Consider the following 15,613-nt stretch of genomic DNA (forward strand, 5'->3'; position numbering starts at 1 on the left):
GACGGGACGCACTGAGACTCCAGGATCGCAAGGGCTGGAAGCTAGAGGCTGACGCCATGGAGTACACAGGGAGCCAATACATTGGGGAATATGTAGACGGGAGGTAAGGGCCTCATCTGATTCACTATGTCTTGAATATCTGTGACTGGGAAAAGACGGCTGCCTTTATTGCCTTTGCAAAGGACTCTGTACCAGACACTTTGACAAACTTTATTCCTTTTAACCTTAAGGACAACACTTCACGTAGGATTGTTTATTCCCATTTTACAGTTCAGGAAAATGAGACCCAGTGCAGTAAAGTGCCTTGCTCAAGGACACATATCTAATAAGCATCAGAGCTGAGATATATTCATTCCATATATACGTCTGTGTTTGCTGTCTGCCAGTTTTAGATACGGGGATAAAAATATAAAAAATGTCGAGATCCTTGCTGTCATTGAGCTTACAGTCTAGCTGGTGTATTGCCAATAAGCAAGGAAATGAGAAGATAATTTCAGATAGTGGCTTCGCCTCAATCTTCCCCTCCTCACACCAACCCTGTGAGATAGATATCATCCTCATTTTGCAGATGGGAAAAGTGAGGCTCAGAGTAACTGTGTAACTTGCTCAAAGTCACCTACTTGGCATTGGGCAGATCAGGGATCAAAACCCAGGTCTGACTCCAAAGCTCATGTGTTTTCTACTATGGAGCCCTGCTGCTGAGCTCCTACAGAGGACACATCCAGTTGGGGCAGTCCTTGAAGGCTTTCTGGAGGAGAAAATATTTGAGATGGGCCCTGAAGGTTGGGTTTTAGGTGGGTATAGATGCAAGGTGAAAAATGTTTCCAGGCAGAGGGAACAGCATGAGCAATAGTTCAGAGGACTTACAAGGGGAGGAGCAGGCTGTTCAGTTTGACTGGAATGTTGGATGTGTCTAGAGGAGAGTAAGAGCCAGCGCTGTTAGGGTGGCTCTGTGTTCTGGCATAGAGAGATTTGAGTACTGTGCACAATTCTGTGAATGGGGGGAGCCACTGATAGATAGTTCCTTGGTAGGGCTGGACATTAGGAAATCTAATTTATTTCATTTCTGTATCCCTCTTCATAGCACATATGTCACTCAGTAAATGTTGGCTGAATGAATGAATGAATGAATGAATGAATGAAATTGTATCCTCACTATGGATTGGAGTCTTTATCTCTTTGTTCTTTTTAACTTACTTTTAATTTATAATGAAGGCTTTTTGCCTTGAGTGAATAAAAGGAAAATGGGAGGGAAGGAAAGAGAGAGGAAGAGAAGGGGAAAAAGGAGGGAGGGAAGCAGAGTAGAGATGGGGAGATCAAATCAGAGCCCATAGTTGTCCTAGTAAAAGGCAGCAGGACCCTGGACCAAAGCAGAGGCAGGGGGGCTGCAGGAAAGACAAAGATGTGGAAGTTTGGGAATTTTCATTGCCAGGACTTGGCAACTGATTGGCTCCCGGTCCCACTCAGAGACTGCCTCCAGTCCCAGCACAGTGCCCAGCTCTAGGCTTTGTACCATTTGTGGAAATTGAGAACTCTGAGGAGGGGCTGCTTTGGAGGAAGAGAGGATGAATTTCATTTGGGGTGAGCTGGAGATGTCTGTAGAGGGTCTGAACACTGACATCCAGTTTGCAGTTTAAAAAAAGGGAGCGGAGTCTAACCTCAGAGAAGGGTTTTGATGGAGACAGAAATGGTAGCTGTGATTTCAAGTAAAGACATAAAGGAGAAAAGGCATTCTGTCACCTCCCATGTCTTGCAGTAGAATAAACACAACATCATGTTTGAGCTCTTACTCTATTTGGGGCATTCTGCTATTGTTTCATAGCTACTATTTCATCCAATTATCTCAACTTTGGGGAGGAGTGTTGTCATTATCCCCATTTTACGGATGAGAAACTCAGGCTCAGAGAGGCAAAGGAGCTGGCCCAAGGTCATACAGACACAGAGGTGGAGCCAGGCCTGGCTCAGGTTTGGCGGCCCCAGGTCTGCATGGCTCAGAAATTGTGCCTTGACCACAGACAGCGCTCTTCTGCTCGGGGCCTTGCCTCAGTGGCATCTTCCTTCATCCCCTCGGTCAGTTCCCTTCATTCCTTACATAATAGCTGTTTACAGGGCACCTGTTTGCACAGAATCATGATTCTAAGAACTGAGGATGCCAAGGTCTTCCTCTCCAGAACTTTGATTAAATAGTGAATATGAGGAATACAATTACAATGCAAGGCAGAGAGTGCTGAGCATCCAACAGAAGTACAAACAAAAGCCTGAAGAAGTTCAGGCTGACTTCCAGCCAGTGGGGGAAGGATAGAGAAGGAATACAGGAATGAAGAAATGAAGGAAAGGATAATTCTTCAGCACTCACTGGATGTCAGGCCCTTTACTAGGAAAATCATTATACATTATCTGGGTTGATCTTAGGCATTAATCTCAGCCATTTCACACATGAAGTAAGTGGTCAACTGGTCAAGCTGGCTGTCCTTGGCTTGGGCTCCTGTAGCGGCCTGCCTCCCCCTACATGACAATTCCCACATATTCTACAATTGCTTAATTGTGCCTCCCACTAGACCATGAGCCCCCTTGATGGCAGGGACAGCATATGCCTTGATCACTGCTGTGACCTTGTTGTACCCAGCAGACCAAAAACTCAGCACATGCGGTAGGTGTTGATATGTAGTAGCTGCTCTGTAAATATTTGTTGGGAAAAAAGGAAGGAAGGAAGGAAAACAAAAAGGTTTAGGAAGGTCTCCAAGACGATACATCTAGGAAATGGTGAAGAAAGATTCAGGCCTATGTCCCCTGTCTGAATTCCATCCTTTTCCCAATTCTCTACAAGTGGTATAAAGGACAGGGGTGGGCTGGTCATGGGGGACAGGGAGGACACAGAACCAGCTGCCAGGAAATCTGGCCCAGATCTCTGCTTCCCAGAGCTTACTGTGTGGCTTTGGGCACATCCCTCCCAACTCTGGGCCTACCAAGGGCTGTGTTATGGGATGTGTGAACCCCAGGACAGCCTCTAGGTGAGGGGGAAGACAAACCAACAAAACTCTGTGCCCCGTCCCCCACCTTCACCAACACAGACCCTCTCATTTTGGAGTTTTTGAGGGAAACAAAACAAAATGTTGTTTTTGAACAGAATATTACTGGGACAGTAAGCCCTGAGGACCCCGAGGGTGAGGGTCCCACTTGCTCTCTTGTGCCAGCTCCGATACCCCCGCTGCTAGTCACAGTCTACGGATTTCCCTTTGTGCTTGCAGGATGGAGGGCGTAGCCGAATACATCCTCCCTACCAAAACGAAATACGTCGGAGAAATGAAGGACGGCATGTTTCATGGCCAAGGAACCCTGTACTTCCCCAGCGGGAGCCGCCATGATGCCATTTGGGAAAAGGGACTGGTCGTGAAGGTGATCAGCCTGGGGAGGGGAGGTTGCAGAGGGCAAAGCCTTGGACAGGAAGAGCCCCCACTGCAGAGTACCCCGACCTCTCCATCTGGTGCCCACCTCCTTCCATTCCCCTGCTGCCCTCCAACCGATCTCCCAGGGCTCTGGGATCTACTCCTCTGGATCCAGAAGGGCCCCTGGAGAGGCCATGATGAGTTTGAATCCTATTGTGCCACTAACTAACTGGGTGACCTTGGGCCCATGACTTCCCCTATAAACTGGGGACAATAGTTGTACCTCATATTGCTCCTGTAACAAATGACTATAAACTCAGTGCCTTCAAACAATAGAAATTTATTACCTTACAGTTCTGGAAGTCAGAAGTCGAAAATAAGTCAGTGGTGCTGCATTCCTTCCAGAGGCTATGGGGGAGATCCATTTCCTTACCTTTTCCATCTTCCAGAAGTTTCCTGCATTCCTTGGCTGGTGGCCAGGCATCAATCTGACCTCTGCTTCTATCATCACATCACCTTCTGTCTGCTTTTGTCATCATCTTGTCCTCTATCCCTCTGACCCCCTTGCTTCCCTCTTACAAGGACCCTTGTGATTATATTGGGCCCACCCAGATGATCCAGGAAAATCTCCCCATTTCAAGATCCTTCACTTAATCACATCTGCAAAGTACCTTTTGCCATATGAGGTCAACATTTTTACAGGTTCCAGCAGGTAGATGTGGATATCTTGGGGGGGACCTTCGTTCAGCCTGCCACAATAGCCCCAGCCACCGCCTGGGACGGTTGTGAGTGTAAATGAGGTGGTATCTCTAAGTGTGTGCTCGGTACCTGGCATACAGCAGGCACTCAGTGCTAGGTCTTAGTACTTCTGCCACCACCTCTGCTGCTATCATAAGTCATCTAACCCGTCCAATCCCCCCTGGGATTTATGGGCCATGCATACACTTCAGGGGGTCAATAGAACCTCCCGCTTTATAAAAATTTCTGTGTATCTGGGACTGTGGTTCTCTCTGGGGAAAGACCTATGGCTCTCATCGGTTTCACTAATGCCCACCTTAAAAAGGTTAAGGAGCATTCCTTGTTTTACAGCTTGGAGAACCTAAGCCTCAGGAAGGGGATGTGACTTACCCAAGGCCACATGGTGAATTAATAGTATCGGAATTTCCACCTACGTTTCCTGATGCCCAGGCCAATGCGACCTTTGCGTCCGGGGGATTCCTTCAGCCCTGGGGCAGCAGAAGCAGAATGTACATGTGTGGACAAAGGGCTGTGGCCGGTGGCTGTGGACCGTTTTAGCTATGACTGAATGCTTACTCCGCACCGGGCACTGTGCTACACGCTTTGCCAGTACGGCCTCATCGAATCAACCCCGTTAAATATATACCGTTAGGGGGCAGTTTTACAAACGAGGAAACCGAGGGCGGGGTCATCTGCCCCGCATCGTGCGGAGAGTGGCCACATTTTGAGTGCCAGTCACAGAGCCCAGCCCTCTAGCTGTTCCTTCTAACCGTCACGGCCCCCCCGATAACTGGGAGAGCTCTCACTGCTCCTCTGTGGCAACGAGCAGGTGAGGAAGCCACGTCTCGCCATGACACCCGTCCTTCTCGGCAGAAGGGCTTCCTCCACCGGCGCACATGCTCCTTGTCTTCCAGGGCACGTACACCTTCTCGGACGGGCTGCAGTTCGACGCCCAGCACTGGCATTACTGCGACAGCTGCGATCGCAGGTTTTACACCGAGATCTGCCATGGCTTGAAGCCTGCAGGTACCGGGCACCCTCCCTTCCCTTCACACCCAGACCGAGAGGGAAACGAAAGGCAGCCTTACGTAAGGGGCCGCTTGAGGCCCATTTGAGGTCACCCGCAGATCTCCGCCGTGCCAGCGGGGGGACCACAGGCAGGGCATGCACCATTCGGTGCCTCGGTTTCCCTCCTGCAAAAGGGGACGATAGCATCATCCACCTCGCAAGTCTGTTGTAAATAAGATCATGCACGGAAAGCGTTTCCAGCAGGGTCTGGAGCGCAGCGGGTGCTCAGCCCATCTGAGCTGTGGAAACTGAGCCGCCCCGAAGGAGCATGTGCCCTGTGTACCAGGCTCCGGCTGAGGTTCCGTGTGATGCCTGTCTCACAGAATCTCCAGATGACCCCGTCACGCCTGCCTTTCTGGTCCCATGTTGTAGAGGAGGAAACCGAGGCTAAGGACTCCAGACCGGCTTCCCAGTGGTAGAGCTCCCTGGGGGGCCCAGGTCTTCCTCTCCGTGTCCCCTGTATCATCAGAAATGGTGTTCCGTCACCGACAGTGACAAGTGGGCCTAGACTCTGGATTCAGAGAGCAGCCACTGAAGGGGCTCACGGGTGTTTCCAGGGCTTGCGTGCGGTCAGCTGCACCTCAATCAAGAGCATAGGCATTGGCCCAGCCGAGACAATACATCCAAAATGACAAATGGGAAGATGACTGTGCAAACTATCAGAATCAATCCTAACTTATGACATGTTATGGTGGAGTTGACAGAGCCTGGAACTGGAAGGTTCTGGGTTTGAGTCCTAAATTCTCTCTCAATAGCGGGATGAGCCTGGGCAAGTCAGCCTCCATAAGGGCAGAAAGCTCCAGAAAGCACCCAGGTTGGAGTCAGGCAGACCTGAGCTCAAACCCTGGCTGTGTCACCTTGAATCAGATAGTTGACCAGGTGAACCTTCTCTCCCTTTGTCTCCTTTGTCAGCTCTTCCTCCCCCCTCCCCAGTTATTAATTTGGGGGTTCCCAGGGCTCTCTGGCCTTAAGCCCTCTTCCATAACATTCTGTACCCTCTCCCTAAACAAGCCGATTCACCTCTAAGACTTCGTTTATACCATCAGCTTCCAAACAAGGATCAAAATTCCCGAGCCCCAGGTTCCTGCAGCCAGCTCCCCCAACACCTGTATTTGGGACCCTTTACCTTGTCTGCACGGAACTCATTCCCTTCCCCACCAGCTCCTTCTCTCCCGGGGATTGCTCCCTCAGAGACTGTCACCCCATCCACCTGGATGGGCCGAGTCCTGCCTTCTTCTTTCCCCGTGCACAAGCAACTACCTGGTCCTGTGGATTCTACCTCTTAAATACATTCCTTCATGCGTTCATTAAATCACCGTTGACTGAGCACCCCATGCACCACAGGGGGTTTCCTTCATCCACTCTGGTGCTGCCCTGTCCCAGACCTCCATACTTTCCCCTCCACTACCTAGTCTCCTGAGATCTAGGTTTGACTCACTCTGGGAGCGGTCACTTTCATCTTTGAAGAACATGACTGATTGCCACTCTCTGCCATCCCCACTCCTGCCACATACTCTTGAGTGCCTCCTTGCTACCCTCATGAGAAGGTTCCAGACTCTTAAAATGACTTGCATTCTCTGGCCCCTGCCCCAGTGCCCAGCCTCAGCCCACACCACCTTCCCCTCTTGGATTTTCTCTCCTCCCTCGCCGTGCTGGCTCTATCTTTATTCCTTGAAAAGGCCACGCTCTTTCCTGCTGTTCCCTCTGCTGGGAGGCTCTACCCTCTCTCATCACCCAAATAACTCCTTCCCAGCCTTCAGATCTCAGGGTCTGGAGCCCCTTTCCTGAATTCCCACACGAGGCGAGGTCTCCCTGTGGCATACCACAGAGCAGCCAGGGCTGGTTCCCAGAGCTCTGTCATGAGTGCACAGCGTCTCTCTTCCCATGCCACCTGAGCTCCGTGAGGGCGGGGGCTCTGTCTTCATCACCCCTGTGTCCCCAGTGCCTGGCACATTGCTTGGCACTTAGTAGGCGCTCAGTAAAGAGTTACCCAGGGAGGATAATACTGACATCACAGCAGGGGGAGATGGAGCATGGGGGGTAAGGCCATAACATTAGATTTCCTGAGCACCTACTCTGTGTCAGACACTGGCTGGTCCCCAGGGGACAGTCTCTGCCTTCAAGGAGCTGCCAGTCTAGATCCCCCTTGAGAACTTTGTCCGTGGCTCCTCCTGGGTTAGTTATGACAGGGCCTGGACTCTGTCATGGGCTCCTCACCCCAACGGAAGCCTGTAGGCGAAGAGAGAGCCCCAGGCCTCAGGCCTTCAGCTGTCACACAGCGGCTGGTCTTGTCAAAGGCGGGGCTCTGCCAGGCTCACAGGCAGTGCGGTGACCCTCCCCACATCCTTCCTTCTCCTCTGGCGACTCCCAACACGGCAACTTCATCCCAAGTACCCACTGCCTTCCCAGGTCCCCAGGCACTCGGCAGGGCCCTGCAACAGCTGCTTCTCGGCCTCAGGGGCAGGGAGAAGCTCAAGCAGCCCCTTCCCCAGCAGCATGAGGCTCCGGGGAGAGACTGACCGGGAAGCACTTGGCGTGGAGCGAGAGCCCAGTAACTGTGAGCCAACAGTGTGCACACGTGCAGAAGAGCGCCTGGGTGCAGGACCGGACCCTGCACCGGGAGCAGGGTGCTATGCTTGGTGGGCAGCCAGGCCTCAGTCCAGAGAACAGGGAATTACAGGAAACGCAAGTTAGAACGAACCCGAGAAGTTATTTATTCCAACCTTGTACCCATTACTCAGGCCTCAGCATTCCAAGATATACAACACACAGAGCAGTGTGACCTACAAAGTGCACCAAACCCTCTTGAGTCCCTGGTGGTTCCAATGTCAGCAGCCTAACGCACAAGTTTCACGGCTGCGTGCCTCGCTGCTTCCTAGCTGGAGAGTCTGGGGCCAGTTACTTGACCTCTCTGAGCCTCAGTTTTCTCCTCTGTAAATGGGGCCCCAGGGTTGCTGTGAGAATTAAGTGTAGTAGTAGGAGTCAAGCATTTAATGAATTTCCAGGCACTGGATAAGCACTCACTAAATGGCAGCCATTGTGGTAATTCTGGTAAGAGTCAAGGTTGATCCCTGCCCTCCTGACCCATTTCTTCCTGCTCTTCTCCTTACACACGCCTCGCCCCACCAGGTTTCCTGGGTGAGGCCTGATGGCTCATGTCTGGGCTCTGCCCACCCCTTGCATGCCATCCGTCCTCTAGACACGCCTTTCTGTCCACACGGCCGACTGTGATGCATCCTCAGGGTCTCTTTGCCTCCAGAACCTACGCCCTCATCATGGTGTCCCCAGAAATGGAGGATGGGGTCAAGGGAACAAGTTGGGGGTCTAGTCCCCAAGCCCCTGCTCCCAGAGCCATTTTCAGGAAGCTGTTCTGGGGCACTGCTCCCATTGCTTTTGCTCCACGCTCTGAAGAGGGAACGTTTCATCACATGGGCCACCGGACAAACGTGGACTTGAGGGGGACTGGGTTTCGGTTTGGCCTTGGTGGCCAGTTAATTATCCATTGTACCCTTTCAAGGTATCTCTCAACTCACCGACATGGACCCACCTAGAAAAATCCCTCAGGGCTGTTATGACTGTGGAGATGGCTTCTATAACCCGGCCACAAGGATAGTCAAGGACTATAGGAACCGCTTTCTGAGAAATGCAGGTATGTCCATCCTGACACGCCGGGCCACGCGTTTTCTCTTCTCTCGCCCACATGTAGCCGTGCGCATATGTCGGTGAGAAAGAAACTTTTGCTGACAAAAGACAAAAATTATGATCTGAACGGTTCACAGTCGGGAGTTCTCATGGCTGATGAGTCTCTCCGTAGTCATGGAGTGAAGCCAAGGACAGTAGTGGTTAACTGTGAGAGCACAGGAGGGTAGCACTAAAAGGATTAAACTACAGATTTCCGCATGCTTTCCTTTGACTGGTATTTAATGAACACTGACTGTGTGCTAGATGCTGTGCTTGGTGTGGGCAGCAAAGCTGGGCAAAGCTAGACACAAAACCCCTGTGCTTCGACAGATAGCAGACAAGTACCAGAAAGGCTTGATTGCGTCGTCGGAAAAGCACAACGAAAGGGGAAAACATGGCCCACGATGGGGGTAGCGGGGAGGTAATGGTGGGGAGTCCCAGGGAGGAGGGAGTGATGCTGTGGGAGCACAAAGAAGGGGTACCTCATCCAGAATTGGAAAGTCAGAGGGTTTCAAGAAGGAAATGACAGCTAAAATGAGACCCAGAGAATAATTGGGAGTTGATCACAGGGAAAAAGGTCGAGAAGGTGTGTGATAGCATGTGGTCCAAGAATGCTGGCTGGCCCCTCAGCCAGGGGGAGTACCTTGGAGGATCCAGAACTTCTGCTGGTAAGTGAACGCAAGCTGATCAGACTGAGAGTCACAGTAACCAAACTCACAGGAGGCCAATGTACACATTAGAACAAGAACGTTTTCCTTTAGCATGGTGATTCCTAACCTTTCTCTTTCCTAGAGTCACAGTCCCACAAGGAATAACAAGAACTATGCACCCTCTTCCTAGAAAAATGGCCACATGTGCACACACACAAACATACATGTTCATACACACACGCATGCACATTTTGCATATAGTCTTAAGAGGGTTCTTCTAAAGACCCGGGTGAAGAAACTCTGCTCTAAAATGAGAAAGAAACTGCCAGGGAGACCAGGAGGCCCGGACCGGCTGATGAGAGCCTCCTCTCCCTACAGGGACATTTACTGGGTGAGTCAGTGGTGATCAGAAAGTTGCCTTTGTAGGGCTGGAATAAGAGCAAAGGGGATTGTCAGCTGATGTGGCTGAACGCTGGAGCTGAGAGCTCAGAGGGCCCTGAGCCACTGGTGCTCCTGGAGGAACATGGCAAATGCTCACACTCCCAGTCCCCTGGCAGTTTCTTTAACGACTTCCGGTTTTCCATTAACAGAGTAGACTGTGTGGAACACTAATTCTTCTGGGCATTAATAGGCTCACTATGAAGTTTCTTGATCAAGGAAACTGAAGAGATGCTGAGTTAAACAATGCTAAACAGTTTCATCTATTGAAGGGCTTCCCAGGGCCATTCACATGCTAATATACTTTGTGCTTTTCCTTCCCAGCACTTATGTGAACTGTAATTAAATCCTCATTTGTGTGAGTAGTTGCTGAACATCTGTCTGTCTCTCCCCCTAGACTGTAAGATCCATGTGAGCAGGAACCCTGTCTCTGTATCAGGCAGAGTCCAGTCAGGAAAACAGAGAGAATTTAATATCAGGAGATACTGGAGAACTGAAAAAGCAAAAGGAGGGCACTGAGGGAGCAGAGAAAGTTACTGCAGGGAGCAGCGACACCCCCCTTTTCTGGAGGGGAAAGTCTGAGGCTGGGATATTAGAACCTAGAGGGTCGAGAGGGGGACCCCCAGAAGGGGCGACCCAGACCTCTGAGCGGGGCCCACTGCCCAGTGGGGCCTCTGGAGAGAGAGCCTATAAAGCTGATGCTAGGAGCTGGGGGAAAACTGGAAACTGGAAGTGAGTCGGCCTTTTGCTGACATGACACTGACAGGAGCACCAAGGCACCCAGAAGAGAACGTGTCCCCTCTGCCTCCGCGTGCATGCCTTACAGCATCTAACTAGGGGTCAATCGGCAGAGCAGAAATGTCAGTCGTGTGGTCCCGGTCCCGACTGCAAAGTGAGAAGAGAAGGGCAGGTTTGGAGCTGAGAGTAGCCTCGTCACTGGCACGGTGCCCCCGCCCTTTGGTTGTTGGTCAGCATCCACACACACTCTTCTGTCCTGCAAAGATAACATGTGTGTGTGCCTTTCTGTGTAACTGGTTGCAAGTATCCTTCATACGAAGACAAAGATGCTCTCACTCCCTCCAAGGGGGGAGTTCCTGGGGGATGAAGGGCGATTGAGCAGGGGAACTCATCATCTGGCTGAGATGCAGGGTGTCAGTCAGGAAAAAGGGACCGGAAGTGACGGGTCTTAAAGAATGAGCAGGGATTTCGTTAGCAGGCATGTTGGGGAAGGGCATTCCAGGTAGAGGAACAGTACATGCAAAGACACAGAGGCATGAAAAAAAAAGGCAAGGCATGACTGGGGAATCAGAAATTGTGGCTCCCAGAATCCTCTGGGCAAAAGCCGTGCTTGGTTAAAAAAAAAAAAATTGAAAATGTATGATGGGATGAACAGATAGAGCACTGGGGATTTTGAGAGCAATGAAGATACTCTGTATGATACATGGTCACCTGCTCCATGTTATTATACATTCATCCGGACCCGTTGAATGTACTACACCAGAGTGAACCCACCTGTAAACTTTGGATGACTATGAGGTGTAGCTTCAGCAAATGTACCACTCAGGTGGAGAGGGTTGATAATGGGGAGGCCACGCAGGCGTGGATGTAGTGGGCATACCGAAAATCTCTGTACCTTCCTCTCAATTTTGTCGTGAGCCTAAAACTGCTCTAAAAAAATAGCCTTTGAAAAATGCATCATGAGAATGGAAGGCCATTCTTAGGAGGTTTGGAGAAGGACGGACACTGATGACCATTTGGTCAACAAACATTTATTGACTAGTTGCTGTGGATCTGACTTTGGGTTTGGTAGCATCACAGAGTCTTCTCTCAGGGAGCAGGAGAAACTGACGGTAGATCCGAGTTGCTACAAGGGAACATAGTAGGGATACCTAACCTGGAGGTCAGGGTCAGCGGGCCAGGGAGGTGTCCTGGAAAGAGCAAGATCTAACGGGAAGCCTAAAGAAGAGCAGACAAGTGCAGCAGGGTCGGGAAGAGTGAAAGGCAGAGGGAGCAGCATGTACTAAGGATAAGATGGGAGAGAACACTGCACATTTATGGGGCTACAAGTAGTTTGGGAGCAGGAGACAACAATATGTCAGGGCAAGAAGAGCAAGAGAAGAAACGCAAGGGGTGGGAAGGGGGAGGGCAATAGGTTTCCACCCAAGGGCAGTGGCGGAACAAGGGAAGGTTCCGGGCAGGTAGAGTAGTAACTGAATCATCATTTAGGGATTTCTCTGGCTGCATATAGAGAAGGGGCCAAAGGGGGTGAGACTAGATAGGAAAGATGGCGAAATGGCAGGAGAGGGCACCCGAAGGGCCTCAGGCCCCAGTGTTGTGTGCCAGAGACCCAGGTTCCAGGTCCTGGCCCAGCTCTCGGGCTGCCTGCTGGCTGACCCTGGGCCAGCACCTTCCCTCTCTGGGCCCCTTGCTCTTCATCTGTAAAATGAAGGAGTCAGGCTGGATAATTTCTAGGGTCCTTCCAACCTTAAGAGTCTACGATGGAGGAGAAAGGTAGCCAAGGGGTATTTTGGTCCTGATATTATAGGACAGTTGGAGTTTGGAGTGTCCTGAAAACCACTAAAAGGAGTCTCTGTTTGTGGCCACCTAGTCATTACCTTTGACTCACCTCACCCTGCCAGGGACCGATTCGGACTTCTGTCCATCTCCTGTTTTCTCTGGGGCCCTTTCTCCCCTGCATTCTGGTCTGCCCCCATAAACAGTGCTTCCTGTTGGCGTCCTGAAGGTGCAGGGCTGCTGGTGATGCAGGCCCACGGTGGTGTCTGAGGCCATCCCAGGATAAACAGAGTGGCCTGAACTACTGCTATTATCAAGTACATGCCACCTGGGTGGGTCAGAGCCGGGGACACTCTTTTTATAGGAGGTCATGGGCTGGGGCACCCGCAGAAGGGTCGCCTTTGGTTCACCTTCGGGCCTCTCCGGACGGCCCCGGCTCCTCCCCCCCACCTCGCCCTGGCTTCAGTCCCCAGGCAGAGAAGCTTGCTTTAGGCCTGACTGGAAAACCTTAGCCTGCTGAATTGCCAATGGCTGAGTGCCAAGCACGCTCGACAAACCCAGGTTTGCTAGACTTGAGCTTTGACAATGCCTTTCTTACCTGGGGAGGATGGTACCTGCTTGCTGGATGGTGGTGAGAATTTAAATCCAGCCTTCCACTCATCAAAAAGCTTCTGAGTGCCAACAATGTGCCAGGCTTTGGGGATCCGGGCTGGCAAGAATCCTCTCAGACCGTGGCTCTCAAACCTTTGGACCCTGACCTAAAGTAAGCAACCCAGCACACACACAAACACACACACATGTGTGGTATTCTTTGTACATAAGATGTACGAGGATATTCTCTATTTTTTAAAAAATTCTGGTTACTATGCACTAAGTGGATTTCACACCCCCCGTAAGGATTGGGACCCAGCATCCTACCATTGATAGATCATTGTCTTAGATAGCCTTCCCTGACCAACCTCTTCCCAACCCCTCCCTCTCCTGCACTGTTGGTTTAGATATCCCTCCTCTGTGCCCCCATGAGCCTCCCTAATAGCACTGAGCCCATAACTGTACAAGTATCTTTATTTGCCTTGCTCCCCCACTAGAATAGCAGCTTCTTGAGGGCAGGGACCATGGGACTATGTCTGACTCATCACTGGATCCCCTGTACCCCACACAGGTCCCCAGGCATGGAGCTTATTAAATGTTTCTGGAAGAAAAGCAGGCAGGCAGAGGACCTACCTACAAGCCTCTCCTCTTCTTCAACAAATGTTATAAAATTCAGTCCCTGGCACCTAATAGACAACTTACTATTTCAAATAATAAAAACAATCCATTGTGCTTCTCCGCACCTCTAAGTTTTCAAAGCTGCGTAAGCTTTGAAAAGCTTAAAAACTTCAGCGTTAAGGGTCTCAAACCTGTGACCCTCTGGCCAAATCTGGTCTGTGTCGTTTTTGTTTGGCTGGCCCCATGCTTGAAATTGCTTGCGTGTGGTCACCTCCATGGGGCACGGACAGCCCAGGTCCCCACCTCTCCCTGCTGTCCGAGCCCCAGTGGTGTCAGTCATTTCTGATGCCCACCTTAACGCTTCTGCACTCATGAGCAGTGCATCCCCTGGGACATTCCCACGCACCCAGTGAGCTGGGAACGGGTGAGGCCTGAGATCAGGGAACTAGGGCATGAGTAATGAATGACAGACTAGTGAAGGTGAGGCTGGATTCAAACCCACTACCATCTTACTGCAAGGCCCATGGTCATTCTCCTGCAATCTGCGGCTGCCTCTGTTGGGACCATAAAACCACCCAAGGCAGCAAGTCGATGCGGGCAATATTCCAATCAATACAGCAGACACAAAGCAAAACAGAGACGGAGTTAGGACTTGCCTCCCATAGGAGGCTGGGAGAGGTCAGAGAGACAGCCTGGTGTGGTGGTTAAAAGCCCAGGATCTGCAATCCACACCTCTGGCTGGCCCCTGGTCCCTGGATCCACCACTGGCCAGCTATGTGACCATGGCTAGCTTACTTCTTGTCTCCTTTTGGAGTCTCCGTTTCCTCATTTGTAAAATGGGCATTCTGGTTAACTTAATCTGGAGGAGTTGTGGTTAGGAAAAATGAGATTAAGTATGCAGGACACCTGGCCCAAGGCCGGTCTGTGTCCAGTGATGGGCAACCGGGACTGTTAACATGATGATTACTCACTCAGGCTGGAGGAGGTTGAAAAGAGGGAGACCCTGGGATTAGCTGAGATTTCTCTGGGTGCTCGAGCGACAAGGAGGCTCTGGGGAGAAATGAAACTGGATATGCCATGCTGTCGGCCTCCTCAGGGGTTCTGCATGGGAAATTAAATGCTACTGAAATGTTGGGCTCTGCGGGCTCTTGATGATGGTGTTTAGAGGCCCCCCGGTTCATCTACCACCCCATGTTCTGGCTCAACCAGACCAGCTGCTTCCATTAATAAACACACCTCTGTTCCCACCTCCCATGCTTCCCCAGCCCAGGATGCCCATCCCCCTCCTTTCCACCTATCATAGTCCTCCCCACCTCTCTGTGCTCGGCCCCATAACAGGAGGCCACAGAAGAATGGCCTGGGGCATCCACGGCTCAGGGAAGGGAAGCAGGGAAAGGCATGGTCATTGTGGAGGATCCTTGCCAGGCCCTTGCTGAGCACCGTACCTGCTTATCTCCTCGGCTCTTCCCTGCCATCCCAAGTGCATCCCTCGGTTGGCAATGAGGACACCTGGTCTCAGATAGGTTAATACCTTGCCCCTGGTCACACAGCTGGTGACAGAGTCAGAGATGATCCCAACTCTTGCCCCAATTCTGTTCTTTTCAGCTTTGTGTCCTCGTTTATTCCTTACTCAGCCATTTCCCATCCTCCACAGAGCCATGCCTCGTTCCTGGCTGTTCCTCCATGGAGCGCAGGTCCTACCCCCCGTGGGAGCTCAGTGATATTCCCAAATGGATGAAAAGGCCCATTTTAGAGTCTTAAGACAAAAACACCACAGTCCCCAAAATGAGATGCTACCTTATTTGATAAAGGGTCCTTTACGTACTGTGGGCCAATAAGGACGCTTTCGAAGATATTAGGGATAATTACCTTTAATATGGTGGGAAATTGGGAGATTAACCCTTAGCCTCCTACCCGTCCCTCTCATTC

General features: G+C 51.1%; 1 protein-coding gene across 1 annotated transcript; it reads left to right on the forward strand.

Moving 5' to 3' along the window:
* Window positions 1-56: 56 nt before the first annotated feature.
* Window positions 57-8,805, forward strand: MORN5 (MORN repeat containing 5). Its single transcript, XM_021691717.1, has 3 exons — window positions 57-103; window positions 3,249-3,396; window positions 8,710-8,805. Exons 1-3 carry the CDS (start codon window positions 57-59, stop codon window positions 8,803-8,805), a joined length of 291 nt encoding a protein of 96 aa, XP_021547392.1.
* Window positions 8,806-15,613: the final 6,808 nt, after the last annotated feature.

Source organism: Neomonachus schauinslandi, chromosome 13, assembly GCF_002201575.2.
Source record: "Neomonachus schauinslandi chromosome 13, ASM220157v2, whole genome shotgun sequence".
NCBI classification, from domain to species: Eukaryota; Metazoa; Chordata; class Mammalia; order Carnivora; family Phocidae; genus Neomonachus; species Neomonachus schauinslandi.